At 46.7% G+C, this 14,450-nt stretch overlaps 2 protein-coding genes across 13 annotated transcripts in view; one reads left to right on the forward strand and one right to left on the reverse strand.

Annotated features, from left to right (window-relative positions):
- Window positions 1-2: 2 nt before the first annotated feature.
- Window positions 3-9,615, forward strand: HSD11B1L (hydroxysteroid 11-beta dehydrogenase 1 like). Of its 5 annotated transcripts, XM_050715622.1 has the most exons (9): window positions 3-62; window positions 289-559; window positions 2,181-2,354; window positions 2,997-3,127; window positions 4,149-4,260; window positions 6,011-6,102; window positions 6,723-6,816; window positions 7,403-7,568; window positions 7,860-9,615. In XM_050715622.1, exons 3-9 carry the CDS (start codon window positions 2,255-2,257, stop codon window positions 8,044-8,046), a joined length of 882 nt encoding a protein of 293 aa, XP_050571579.1. In that variant the 5' UTR covers window positions 3-62; window positions 289-559; window positions 2,181-2,254; the 3' UTR covers window positions 8,047-9,615. The 5 variants fall into 5 exon arrangements, with proteins under 5 accessions (XP_050571579.1, XP_050571578.1, XP_050571580.1 ...); XM_050715621.1 differs by lacking the exon at window positions 289-559 and having other exon boundaries at window positions 9-62; XM_035569925.1 differs by lacking the exon at window positions 3-62 and having other exon boundaries at window positions 101-559.
- Window positions 9,616-10,586: 971 nt separating this feature from the next.
- Window positions 10,587-14,450, reverse strand: part of CELF5 (CUGBP Elav-like family member 5) — a 40,683-nt gene continuing 36,819 nt past the window's right edge. For 5 of the 8 annotated variants that reach the window (XM_035570001.2, XM_035569998.2, XM_035570002.2 and 2 more), the window contains one exon: window positions 10,587-13,001. The gene's annotated coding sequence lies outside the window, so the exon portion shown is untranslated. Of the gene's footprint in view, window positions 13,032-14,039; window positions 14,213-14,450 lie in introns of those variants that run through there. The other 3 variants (XM_035569999.2, XM_035569997.2, XM_050715674.1) reach the window with 2 other exon arrangements.

Consider the following 14,450-nt stretch of genomic DNA (forward strand, 5'->3'; position numbering starts at 1 on the left):
GGGCGGGGGAGGTGCGAGGGTGGTCACGTGGTGCCTGGTGCCTGCGGCTGGGTCCTGGCGCCGTAAGTTGGGGGGGGGGGCGCTGCGGGCCGGGGAGCCGCTGGGGCGGGGGCGGGGGCGGGGACGGGGACGGGGACGGGGACGCGAGTACCAGAGCCTAATGTGAAAAGTTTTGCGAATGTACAGGACGAAGCTAAGCTGTGTTTAGTTAGATGGAGGGAAGAGTAGAAAGTTTGTCTCTCCGGTGCTGCCTTCCTTGCTAATTAATTAGCCAGCCTCGTCTGTAAGGCCGCGCGGAGCTGCGTCCCGGAGCAGGATTAACCCCGGCCTGGAGGATGCGCCTGAGCAGAGCAGGTGAAGGACCCACAGCACGCACATGTCCCTCGGCGTGCGAATGGCTGAGCCCGGTACGTGCACCCCAACTGAAACAAGGAAAGAAAGAAGGAGATGACAGAACCACAGGATGTCAGGGACTGGAAGGGATCTTGAAAGATCACCCAGTCCAGTCCCCCTGCCGGAGCAGGAACACCTGGATCAGGTCACACAGAAACTCATCCAGGTAGGTTTTGAATGTCTCCAGAGAAGGAGACTCCAGAACCCCCCAGGCAGCCTGTTGCAGTGCTCTGTCACCCTCAGTGTGACAAAGTTTCTTCTCATATTTAAGCGGAACCTCCTATGTTCCAGCTTGCACCCACTGCCCCTTGTTCTATCATCGGGTGTCACCAAGAAGAGCCTGGCTCCGTCCTCCTGACACTCGCGCTTTACAGATTTATAAGCATTAATAAGGTCACCCCTCAGTCTCCTCCAAGCTAAAGAGACGCAGCTCCCTCAGCCTCTCCTTGTAAGGGAGATGCTCCACTCTCTTAATCATCCTCATGACACTGTTCTGGACTCTCTCAAGCAGTTCCCTGTCCTTGAACTGAGGGGCCCAGAACTGGACACAATATTCCAGATGTGGTCTCACCAGGGCAGAGTAGAGGGGGAGGAGAACTTCTCTCGACCTAATAACCACAGAGATGGCCTGAGCATGTGCTGAACTGGGTCCAACCAGTGAACACAGCAATGAAGACTACCGACAACCACCAGAAGACCCCAAAAGACCACCAGTAGAAACAAGTCACGTGCATAGGGGACAGTTACATATTTTAATGAGTTCTAGGAATAAGTACAAATTTGTTAATTATTTCTTGGAAATCCAATGAATATGTATGTTTTGATTATATCTAACCCCTGTAGCTTGAGCAATTTGGCACGTGCACTAGGTGGAGCGATCCCTTGTGCGTCCAGCACCGCAATTAAAGAATGCCTGCTTTCTAAAACTCCAAATTGAGTCTTAGAGAGTTTTGTTGACCGACTTTGATGGGAACAGTTACAGCCACTCTCAAGGCCTCCAGACACATCCGTGTGCTGCCACAGAATCCCTGCTTCCCATGGCAGTTGCCCTGTTTGCAGTTTTTCATTTTTTCATGCTGTGCTGTCATACCCGTAAGCGGTCTCTTGCCGGGCTTCACCCCTGCCCTCTTTGCATGGAAGTTCAGCCAGGTCTTCAGCACCAATGTTTGTAGCAAGACTTCAGCCTGTTATTCCTGTCTGCTGCTTCATTTCTGCAGTGTGCAATAAGATGTGCCAGTTATCCTGAAGCACTGGTTTTATGTGGTGAATATTCTCGGCTATGAGCATAATAATTCTTTCATTAATTAAACATTCGGTAAGATTAGACACAAGTTTTTGTTTGTTTTCTTTCTACAGAGAGAACTCTTACTGTATAGAGGCTGTCTGAGTTCAGAGAGCTGTGGGAATTGACAGTGAAAGACCTTTTTCTTAGAATCAGATGTATTTTCTTTGTCTTTCCTTTATTTCCCTTTTTTTAAAGAAGTTGAGCTCCAAACCCTTTAGTCTTTACAAATGCCTGCATAAAATTGGCATAACCAAGTTTGTATTTCCTGGGCAAATTCAAACCATTTGCAGGACTGTGGTGTCCTCTCCCTTCAGTGGGGAAACAGCAACTTTGCAGCATCTTATCCAAGGGTTAAAAGTCAATCTCCTTCCCATCTTTCATTCTCAACAAAGGTGGCTTTGGCTGTCAGTGGAGAGAAGCCTCAGGTGGAGTTTCAGTTCCACACAGTGCCTCACATATGTAAATTCCTTTTTTGTCATACAAAACCTTTTGTCTCTTGCAGGTTGGCTGACAGCATCAGAGGAAGGAGATTACAGTATTTTGGCTGCAGTGCTCAGCTCTGAGGCTTCGTTCTTTATGACTTTGAGGGATATGAGGCCACTTGGAAAAGTGCTTTGTGCTACAGGGATTATAGCTGTACTTCTAGCTTTCTTCTGGAAAGACACTTTTAACCCAGGTAGACTCACCCCAGGGTTCAGTCCAAACTAGAATATAAGATGTGTAAGAGAAGATACTGTATTTCCAAACTGACTGGTGGTCTTTTTCTGCCCATGGTTTACCAGAGTTGGAGCCAGGTAGCATGTCAGCTACTTTCTGAGCAGGATGGGTCAGACTGAGCTTCCTACTCTGTGACTGAATTGAGAGCCTGGGGTTGCCAGGATGAAGGAAGGAACTGTCTGTTATATATCAGAAGAGCTAGGCTGAGCTGACTGCCATGTGCCAGGGCTCGTGAGCTAGGTGATCTTTCCTGTGACCCAGTCCAAAACAGGTCAAGGTGGCTTGCTACTTGACATGAGGTGGCTGGTTATCTGATGACTAGCTTTGTGCTACAGGCACCTGTCAGAAGGGAAAAGTAGCTCATTCTTCAGAGGTTAGGTGATGATCCTTGATTATTTTCAGTCTAGCATCAGAAGCACCATGTTAATCTTATGGCTTCTTTGGGACAGTCCTGCTTCTTTACTAGTTCTGGAGAAGCACTGAGTCTTTTGAGAACACACACACACACCTTCCTACTTTAGAGCTCTGCCGTTAGCTAGGGACAGCTGCTCTGCTGCTTCCTTTACTTCTATACCTTTTTCTCATTTTTCCCATGAATAAGAGAGCCTTTCTGGTGCCCGTGTTCTCCTGACTGGAGCCAGTGCTGGGATCGGAGAGCAGATGGCATACCATTATGCCAGATTTGGTGCTGAAATTCTTCTGACTGCTAGGAGGGAAGCTGTGCTGCAGAAGGTAAGAACTTCCTTGTTTGAGGGAAAACATAAGGGATTTGGACTTTTGCACACACATGCACGCACACACACACATACACGAATATTGGCATTTTCCAGTGCAACTGTTTTACTCACCAACTGAATTACTGTAAGAAATTCTTAATGCTTTCTGGAAGAAAAAAAAAATGTATCAGCAGTATGTTTTGCGCCTGATTCACTGTCAGTGTCCTCTACCATTCTATCTGTCACCTGGATGGGTTGCTCTGTCTGTGTTGTCATACGCCAATGTCTGCTGCAATATACCTTTTTCTTACCAGAGGGCATACTGGGGAGATGTAATCTAGAAGGAAGATGTTATTTAGAAGGGAGCTTGGCCTGTATGGGAACATGGATATATGTTGTCTGAACTACAATTCCTATGAGATACTGCGTACCTCTTCAGTGTCCAAGCAATTCTATTTGTATCTTTTTTGTTAAAGACTACAAACTTTCTGTAATAATGTTTGAACAGCTCAAATAGATGCGACTCCTTTATCTGTAGTATATAAAATGAGACAAAATTGAGAGGTCTCTTTCAGACTGTGGGGTTAAGTGACTTGCCTGGAAAGTTCTGCATTATGAAATGATGCAAAAAGAGGGTCAGGGACAGTGAGCATGGTACTTATTAGGACACTTCCTAAAGCCTGGCAGGCATTATTTCAGCAGATAGCTAGATGTACCATTCGCACCTTCACATACTCATCACACTTCTCCTGAAGAAGATTGTCTTTTTGGATGATTCTTGATCCTTTTCCAAGGTTTAGTGAATTTGCATCTTGCATAGAGTTACCTCTGTTTAACTGGGTAGATGAAGTCTTGATGTAAAACGAGCCCTCTGCAGGCTGAATAGTGTTAGATTTAGAATTAAAGTGTGTGTCTTTGTCTAGAATTGACTGCTATTGACTGTAGTGTGGGGAGAAAAAAGTTCCTTACAGTGCCCTTCTGTTCTTTCCCCTCCCACCCCATTTTGTTTAATCTCTGGGGGAGTGTTGTTTTTCAAGGTGATGGAGAAATGCCTGACACTTGGAGCAAAGAAAACCTTATATATTCCGGCCGATATGTCTTCCCCTTCAGAGCCTGAAAAGGTGGTTCAGTTTGCTGTCCAAAAACTGGGTAAGCAGAAGAAAAATGGCAGATACTGAAGAGCGAAAACAAACTTTGCTGGTTGTTTCAGTTTATACCATGCTCCTTTGTTCAGTAAAGGTTTAGATGACACCTTGGCCTGGTCACCCTTCAGGGATTATGGTTCTCAAGCCATATCTTGCTTTATACTGACATCCAAGTTTGACGAAACTGATTGGAAATAAATCTGATAACAGTCCTCATCCCAGCTCCTCTGGCCTTGCCAATCTTGGCTTCTCTCTGATAACCCTGGAGTCAAGAGATGTGGGTTTCTGTATGTTGTGGTTTAGCCCTGAAACAGTTACCTGAAACCAGGACACTGTAATTTACCTGAGTTCAGGAAGCTGTGAAAGGAGAGGTGTCTTAATTTTTCAGATGTTCACTGCTTGCCTGGTCAGAACCAGGCCAGAACCCAGGAGGGGTTCTGATTGTGATCTTAATCCTGTTCTGGCTTCATCTTCGGCATCTCTCAGGCTCTTAGATACACAGATAACTCACATTCCAGTAGGAGCTTCCTGCTTCAGCTTCCACGTGTCCCTCACTGAGGGGAGTGTTTAGGAAGAGAGGATGTGGCATTTGTAAATACCAGTCTGGGAGTGGCTGACTTTTCAGTTCCTTTTTGTGAGGAGGGCTCTTCAGGCAGCATATACAAATGTATTTTGCTAGAGGAGAAAAATATGCAAAAAATATTTGCTCAAAGTACTTTGCTGAAACCATGCCCTCATAGCAACAGCTACAGTACCTCACACATTTGCTATACATGAGCAGGTACCAGCTGCACACACCCAGCCCTGAGCAGACGTAGTGTCTTGTGTTGAGAGAAACAGAAACTAGGAGGTCTGAAAGCAGTGACCTGTTCCTTTAGCAAAGCTCAGTCCGAGACTTCATAGGAGGTACTATTTTAACCAGAAGTGATTCACACATCTCATACTCTCAGAGATTCTCAGCCACTCATTCTTTTGTACTAACAGGCAACAAGATGTGTATGACCAAGTACCCTGTCCAGGTTTACTACTGGTGATATAAAGGACAATGGTGATATAAAGGACAAGGAATACCAGCTGTAGAGTACTCATCATGTTTCCTGGGTCTTGGTTGGTGACCACGTGCTTTTTGATTGTCTTTCTTACCCTGTAAGAGTTGAGTGATTATAATCATTCGCCTCTCCACCCCATCTTATTCGGTTAAGGCTGTTATTAGGCAACATTTTCTATTATACTCACTGTCCGTTTGTCCGTTGTCTGAGTGTCTTAATTACTTAATTATTTTTTTGGTTTTCTTGCTGTGAGTGTCTTAAGAAACTGTCTTAAAGTGTGCTGTGATCTGGATGACCTGCCAATCCAGCAGCCATCAATATATTATCATTCTTTTAACCCTTTTCCTATTTCTGCTGGTGTTTTCACACACAAACATTCTCATACCAATCTTAATTTTTCTGTTATAATTCTCTGTACTTAAAACTTTAAAAATAGAGCACACCACTGGAATTAAATTCCAAGTCTGCATTACCCTGAAATCTCATTACAGAAAGCATCCATCAAAGAAAAAGAGCTTTCATTCCAGTTCTACCCTTGAGAACCAGGCACAGCTGCTGTCAGATGGACGTGTTTAATTTTCCATTTCTAAAGCATTTTCCAGCCTCCTGAGGGGCTGGTTCAGCCCTCCTGCTGGCATTTCTGAGTTCCTCAGTGACTGACTGGGGACAGCCACCCTATTTCACTGTTTTTTCTCCTGTCCACAGGGGGACTGGATTACCTAGTGTTAAACCACATAGGCATTTCCCCCTTCCAGATGTGGAATGGAGATGTGGAATACACCCGCTGGCTCATGCAGGTGAGGATTCCCAGCAGGAAGAGCTCATCTGGAATTGAGTGAGTCTGGCTTCTCCTGGGACAACTTCAAGAGGCTCAAAGGCAAATTCAAGCCTGTGGCAATGGTTTAGAACAAACCTTTTATTTCATTCATGTGTCAAGTCAAATGGTTTGTCACTAGACTAGGTGTTTTGCTTAGTTATGCTGGTGTACATATGTGCAGAAGAATGTCTGGGAAAAACTTAAATTCTTCTCTCTTTCATTCTGTCCTTCTTATCTCCCATTAGCCCAGAACTGTTAGAAATTGGTATGGTAGGTACAGACAGTTGCACAATGTGGAGTAAAGAATGGCATACAGAGAAATCAGGGACAGCTAATTATCTCTTGTCAATACATTTGTATGTTAAAGCCCAGGAATAACCTTCACTCTGACTCTTCTCCATTGCTTTTTCTGGAATCTGAAAGGTTTACATATGCACTACCTATCCCTGTTCTCACAGAGATGATTCTTTCCTCCTGATGTTTGAAATCGCAAATCCAAGCCATGTTCCATTTAATTTGACCGCTGAGTTAGTTTTCTGGCTCATGATGACCTTCTCTCCAAACAATCTTGCTCCTTCCATGACTACTTTATCATTTTAGGTGAATTTCTTTAGTTATGTGGCCCTCGCAACAGCAGCTCTTCCCACCCTGGAGAAGAATAAAGGCTCTCTGGTGGTCGTCTCTTCCCTCACAGGTTAGTGTTTGTAACTGGCACAAGTGGTGTTCTTGTCGAAACCATGGTTCCCAGCACACACTGTTTCTCTGTGTCCTTCAACAGATGTTCAAGCTGTGCTTTTTCTAATATTAAGCAGAATGGTGGCTGGCTGGGCTTCTTGCTTGCTGGAAGACCTTCTCTGTGTTGTACCTTTTTGTATTCCCTTGTAATTTTGCTCTTTACTCAGCATGCGCCCTGATCTACTTGTTTGGATCCAGTCCTTCACACCCAAGCCCATTTCCTGCATTTCTGACACAGCATTAAAACCATCCTGCTGCTCTAAGGCCTTCTGGCTTTGGCCAGCCTAAATAACAGTCTGCCAAGTAGCTGTACCTACTGTACGGGATGGAAAGGCAGGAGAAAGCCTTCAGTGTGTCTGCTCAAGAGCACTGCATTCACCACAGCTGTGGCCCTTCCCTGCGACCTAATGTGCTTGGGTGACTGGGAACTACCATGGCCAGATGTACCACCATGTGACCCAGTCCATGTGGTTACATGAAATGGGGCGCCATCCTTCCTACAACCACTTTCCTGGTCTTTTCCATTCTCTTCTTCTCCTTTCCAGGGAAAATACCCACTCCCTTCACCACTTCTTACTCTGCCACCAAGTTTGCTCTGGATGGATTCTTCAGCTCACTGCGCCATGAACTCATCATGCAGAAGAGAAACATCTCTGTCACACTGTGCATCCTGGGCCTGATTGATACTGATACGGCATTAGAGAAGACCAGGTATGTATTTGGAGGAGGGTGTGAGAGTCTGGGAGGGAGTGTCTGCAGGAACACATCCCTTGAAAGCATGCAAAGAAGTGCAAACAACTGTATTTAAGATGGTGTGGGCATCTGTTTGGATGTGCAGGAAAACTAACATGAAGAGTACATCTGCTTGGGTACATCATACGGGTTGTGCGTGTCCACCTCTGCGTGGAACATGAGCATGCAGAACCCTGTGGTAGTCATTCTGCATAGTTAAAACCACAACAGGGACTAGCTTTGAGTGATTCTCTGATTGTTTCTTTCCAGGGGCAAAGTGTACCTAACTGCTTCTCCTGCTGCTGAAGCAGCACTCACCATCATCCAAGCAGGTGCCACCAAGGTGCAGGAGGTTTTCTACCCGTGGTGGCTGCAGCACACATGCAGCCTCTGGGTTTTGTTCCCCTGCCACCGGAACCAGGTTTTACAGAGTTTCTATAACTATAGCAGCCCTTGAAGGCTGCACAGTCTCAGTCTCCTCTCCTGTACTAGATCCCTTCTAATTATAGTCACCCCCGTCCCACTAAGCATTCCGGTCAACCATCAGTATCAGTTGGGAGCAAGGCAGCAGTGGTGGAAAAGTAAGCTTAGCTCATTTCATAAGACTCTGCTTGGACTCCCTTTCACCCTGCATCAGTCATAGTTCTGATTTTTCTGCCCAGTACTCAGAGATCCATTCCCACTGTTCACTGTCCCACTGTCTGAGCTTTCCACCCATTTTCTCTCCTTCAGCCTCACCTGTCTGCTCTTACCACCTCAGGTTCTTCCCTCAGCTCCATCTGTAATGTCTGAAGGTTATTAGTGCCTCATATTCTCTGCCAAGGGTCAAACAGCAGTCTTCAGCAGGAATGACGTGTTCAGAGCCCTTCCAACCTTTTCTAACAGATACTGCATTGTATGGCACCAAAACTGAGGTGGGCTCTGCAGGGTTATTGGGCATTGCTTGGGAACTGCAAACTAGGCACATATGGCTGTTTTCCCCCTTGCTAATGTAGACGTGCTACTGCAGGTGTTGCTTTTCGGGAGTGGATTCACCTTCCCTTCTTGTTCATCAGGTACTTGGGGTGCTAAAACGAGTCATCACTCAGCTGAGTGCTTTCCCTCCCTCCACAGCCAGTTTCCCAGCATGGGTAAAGAACAAATATCTTGGAGAGGAAGGTGGGGATTCTTTCTTTTTCATGGCTCTGGGAATGACAAGCAGAACTGTTATGCCCACATTCTGCTTTTGCTGATGAGCAGTAGCCAGGTTGGGGAAGCAGAATAACCCCCTACCAGCACCACCACTTCTGCATACCAGGTATGAGTCTTTTTCCACGTAGGAAGAATGCAGCTTGCAGTACTCTATGTAACAAGACCAGAGCCTGCTGGGACCAAGGGCTTCTGGGTGTGTGTAGCAAGGTGTTTCCCAGGCCAGCACAATTTGATGTGCACAGAACAAAGAAAATAGAAGAGGAACGGGAGACCCTGTTGTGAGAGTTTGGCGTTGTGAAAACAATACTTTTGCTGGTTTTGTATTGCAGTCATTTTAATAGCTAAAATTTGCTTGAGAAGCATATTTAGTCTAGAGTGTTTTATAACTCTCCACCAAAATGGGACAGATGTTTTCCTTTCTTGGCAGGAGAAACTGAGGTACAGAGAGTCTGGCTTTCAGCAGGTGAGCCCTCAGCCTTCCTCCCTGCTTATGCTTCCCCCTGAAGGAACTCAAGGTGGAAAAGCCAAAGGCAGTAAGGTGCAAAGACCTGTGGCTTTTTGAGTCAGCCCAATTGTCCGGTCCTTGCTGGGAATTTTTTCATCCCCACTCACCTATTCCCTCATTGGAAGGACTCAATCCTTTAGACTGTTCTTCCTTTCCCCACCCCTCTTTCTCCATCTGCTTTTTGTCCCCAAGATACTCTTATTTAGCCCCTTTCCGCCTGATTCTCCCATAGAGGGGAAACAGCAGTGTCTGGAAGCCATGCAAGGCTGGTTACTAACCTGTGTTTTCAAAGGTGTGTTAAAACTAGAATAAAACTGAGGTTTATAGGTTTTTTCCTTGTCTACTTTACTAATTCAGATATGGATTGTCTATTACTAGTACACCAAACACTCTTTGGTGTTGAGAAAGCTGTTTTGTTTCACCGCTAGTGGCAACAGAGGGGCGCTGGGAACAGAGGTCCTGGGAGTGTTGCTGAGGCCAGTAGATGTGGGGCTTGAACCGCAACAAGGGACGTGCACTAGGATGCCTCACACACGTGCGTGTTCCCTCCTCCCCCTCCCCCAGTAATGGCTAGGGCTTGTAGCTGCTCAGCACACACGGAGATGCTCTGAGAAGCAAATTTCATTGTGCTTTGGTCTACGGCACCTTTACTTTGTACACCTCTGAAAGCATGAGTCACGCGCAAGAAGGGGATGAAATGGAGCAACATGGGAGAAGATTTATTTGGAAGCTGATCTTAGTAGGTCTTTGACAAGAACAGAAGCTTACACAGAAAGACCCTCCATCCATCCTCAGCCCCCTCCCCGGTGCTTTTGCAAACCTCTGCATGCACCTGCCGCAAAAGATGACCGCGGACCGCGTGGGGAGTAAAAGCGGGAGCGTCTGCGTAAGGAGCGGGTGTGCGCGTGCACCAGGAGGCTGGCTAGGGGCGCACGGGCCCGGCAGGGGGCCGGAGGGCGGTGAGAAAACGGCGCTGAGAGGGGAGCCCGGAAAAGGGTCTCGGGGGAAGCCCCGCTCCTGCCCCCTCGGAACGGGCCGGGCGGGCGGCGGCGCTCGGCTTCGTGAGGGAAGGAAAGTGCCGCTGCCAGGCAGCACCGGATTGGCTGAAACTCGAGGAATATGCAAATCACCCGGGGCCGGGAGCTTCTCCACTGACTGCGCGCTGGCGGCAGCGCGGCCCGGTTGGCGGGAAGCCTGGCAGCCCCGCCCCCTGCCTTGATTGGCGGGCGGCTCCTCCAGCTGCCAACCGCCACGGCCTCGGGCCCGGCTCGGGGGCTGGGCCGGCAGCGCCCGGTCGCGGAGGAGGGCGGCGGCAGCGGCCTGGAGGCGAGGGGGTGCAGCGAGAGCAGCGCGCGTTGTACGCGTCTGGGAGAAACTTCCAGAACAAGCACCGTATGTTCAGGGCTTGCAGCTAATCAGCAGAAATTTGCATGCTGGGCTTATTAATGCCGCCGCATGGCTAATTGGAGGAGAAAATGGCGTTGGTTTGGGTGTGACGGGTGTCCTTCCAGCTTGAACAATTTGAGGTGCCAAATGGCGTTACTTGGTGTGGCTGCGGAGTCACGCTACACACAGAACGCTCTTACACCTCCTGGAGCAGCACGTTCTGTGAGAACGTGCTTGTAAACCAGCAGGTTGCGGCTGCAGAACGTACTTGTGCTGAACGAGCAAGTGTTTGAGCTTGGGTTTTTCATCCAAGAAGCAGGAACTGGTGGTGGGCCTGGGCTTTTAGTCCTGGAAGCAGTAACTGGTGGTGGGTCTTGTGACTGGTACTTGCCTGGCTGTTGTACCACATCAGCATGACCGTGGGCTTGGGCTGTAACGACTGATGCTTGAACAGACACATAAAGCACCAGCAGCTGTAAGACTGAACTTTCAATCCTTCTGCTCTTTAATTACCATGTGTTGATGCAGTTTATTAAAAAAAAAAAAGGGGGATGAGGGCTTAAAAAAAAGGGGAAAAAACAAAAAAAAAACAACCCACTGATTGCAGATAATTTGCTGAATGAAACAGGTTTCTGTTGCCTCAAGCCTTCGGTGATTGTCTTCAAGTATAAGTACTAGATAAGAGCAGATGCAGCTAACACATGAAGTAAAACCCAAGTTACTTAGGAAGTAAAACTTTTATTAAATAAATTTAAGATTTTTTTAGACCAGAGCAAGGAATTTGACATTGATGAAGCTTGTATCACACCTGTAACAGTGTACAGTCACATCAGTAACTGTGATGGAAGAAATTGTAAATGCTTGTTTTAAACGAGCGTGACCTAGCATTTCCAAAATCCCCCCCCTTTTTTTTTTTTCTTCCCATTTTGCATTTGTTGGTCATTTTCTTTTTTGTTGAAAATTAGGTTAAGTTTAAACTTCATGAAATTAATTGTAGCAGAAATAAAGTACATTATACAAATCACATACATAATAGATGTTAAGTATAAAAATGGTATTTACAATAAGTAAACATGGACTATAGAAACACACAGACTCCCACAGCTTCATCCATCTCTCTTGTAAACTCTCAGCATTAGATACAGAGGGGTGGTTCAGGAGATGTGAAGGTACTCGAAGAACTATGCCACAGACATCTGAACAAAGGGAAACTGGAGGAGGATGAGAAGTGGCCGAGGTCCTCTCAAGTCCCTGGATCTCTCTTCAGGATCAATCGCATCAACCTTTCTCCACCAACCCTCTGTTCACATTTGAACACAGACATGCACATACATACACACAGGAATGTTCTTGATACCTTATCAAATTCTGGAATAATGAAGCTAATTATTCAGGAGGGTGGTTTTTTTTTTTGTTTTTTTTTTTCTTCCTCCTTTCCTCCTTATTTTAGACTGTTTGAAGTCATTAAAGGGTTTTGCCTTGTCAGTATGCCCCCCACACACACATGCTCACGGAACTTTGTTAAGCTCTGAACTATGTTCTGTGCTTAAGTGTATGTATATATATGTGTGTGTATATATATTCTGCATAATCTGTCCCTTGGAGGGAGTGGTGGGGAAAAAAAGAATGACAACCACCTTTCAGCATACTATCCTTGTGTCTGTGAAAGCTTTGCAGAGGGTGCAAGAGGTGAGTCTGCTTGCTAAATTCAGATGGAGAATATGTCCTGTGTGGTCTGTGAATCAGAAATGCCTGCTAGCCAGCTTTAGGCCACTTCCAATACGTGGAGGCAGCGCGTGGCCCCTGGGAGGTTTTTGTCACTATTTTGGAGATGGCACTTGCTCACACTTTCATCTTCTCTCTTGATCAAAAAAATGCCCTGTTACCACAAAGAGCTATGAAGTTGGGCCAGTACAATGTGTGGGGAGGCAATACAGTTCTTGTAGGTAAAAGGGTTGATTTCCTGTGCTTTCAGCCTAATTGAGGAGTGCTCACGATAGGCTTTGGCACCAAATTCCAGGAGCTTGGTCTGCAGAAGCCCTTGGAAGGGTAAGACAGAAGCTCTTGAGATCCTTAACCAGGCTGGTGCTAAGGTTGGTGGGTGAGTGACTTGAGCTGAGCAGCTGGCTGTGCCCTAATCCTGGAGGTATGTGGTTCTCTTTCTCCTTGCTTCTTGTTAATGTTGAGTAGAGAGATGTGCTCTCTCTCTTGCTCTCTGTCCATCCAGGCATTCTCTCAAAATGTTCAGGTCTATTTGCAGTGCTTCCTGAGAAGACACTGCTGCAGAGGTAAACCCTTAGCTTCCAACCCCTCTTGCAAGGAGTCAGTCTCTGAATGGAAAAATTTGGTCCTGTGAGTCACTTCAAAAACAAACAAAACAAAACAAACAAAAAGAGACTGTATAATACTTATATTTATCTAGGAAAGGGGCAGGAGATGGGGGGGGGGGAGGGACAGAGCTAAAGTTCCATATGCCACTGCAGTAACCTAGAGACACACCAGTGGGTTTTCTTGGTCCATACACTCCAAGCACATCCCAAGAGGAAGAGCTTAGGGTTCCCGGGGGCTGCTCATTTTCTGGTCCCTTTTGCTATGCACCACACTAGCAGCAAATACGTGAGTCTGTCGTGGCAAGAATCTTCCTGCTGGGCAGATACTGATTCTTCTCTTTAATTTCCATGGTTTTAGGAAGGAGGGCAGAAGGAGGATGGGGTGAGTAAGTGGGGAGCAGAAGAAGGAAAGAGGTGGCATCAAAAGAGTTGATAAATTGACAGGCCTGTCTGTAAATCAACTCGAAGCATAAATTCTTCCTATGGCTTTCCCTTCACCTGAATAGAAAGGGAGGAGGGGGAGAACTGGGAGATTAGGAGGACATCCATGCAAACCCCAGGCTTTGAGTTGCTGCTGCTTAAATGTGGAGGAAGATGACCCCAATTAGATGGGATCAAGATCGGCCCTCCCTTGCTCCCAGTCTGTTGGCTCACAGGAACTAGCTCTATGACAGCCAGCTCTCACATTAGGCAGCTCTTCTGTGGCCCTTCAGAGCATCACCTGGGGCTCATAAGCATCTCTTGATGATGTAGCTACCAGAGAAGGATGAACAGATCGCTCAAGGCTCAGCTGCCATTGTAGCAACCATTGAGTGCAGCTGTGTAGCCATGGGGATAGGCACTGCAGACCACAATACAGGCTTAGCTGTGCTCCAGACTCTTTCCATAGGCCTTAATTTCACAGGAAATAAAAGAAATAGGAGCTAGCTGTCATGAGTACACTGAACTATTTCCAGATATGACCCTCTCTTGCCCCAATTCTAGATTATTGTCCCCACCTGAGACAGGAGCACTTGGTTTCTCTGTGGTTAACTGCTGTACTAGGACTGCCCTGAACAAAGCAGAAAATCATCGTGTGACTGCATCGGGAGGTTAATTGTCTTCTGAACAGTTTTTCTGTGATCCTTACGTGTCATGGGATTGTCCCTTCTTACCCTTGAAGCACTGTCTCCAGGCAAATTTCAGGGCACATGCAACAGGTGAGAACAGACCTATTGGATTTTAAGACCTTTTTAGGAAGATGAATAGTTTATGGGATGCGGCAGAATGTAAGCTGAAGCCTTACTTAGACTACAGGCAGGTAATCTGAACCCATCTGGCTAACAGGGACCTGACTGTACTGATAGGTCTTAACAGTCTTGCCTAGCCTCACCTGTGGCCTCTGTCCATGCTCTGTGCCCATGGGTCCAGGAGCCTCACTTCAGCTCAGGCCTGTGCCTTCAGTCCTTG

Source organism: Cygnus atratus, chromosome 26 (assembly GCF_013377495.2).
Source record: "Cygnus atratus isolate AKBS03 ecotype Queensland, Australia chromosome 26, CAtr_DNAZoo_HiC_assembly, whole genome shotgun sequence".
NCBI classification, from domain to species: domain Eukaryota; kingdom Metazoa; phylum Chordata; class Aves; order Anseriformes; family Anatidae; genus Cygnus; species Cygnus atratus.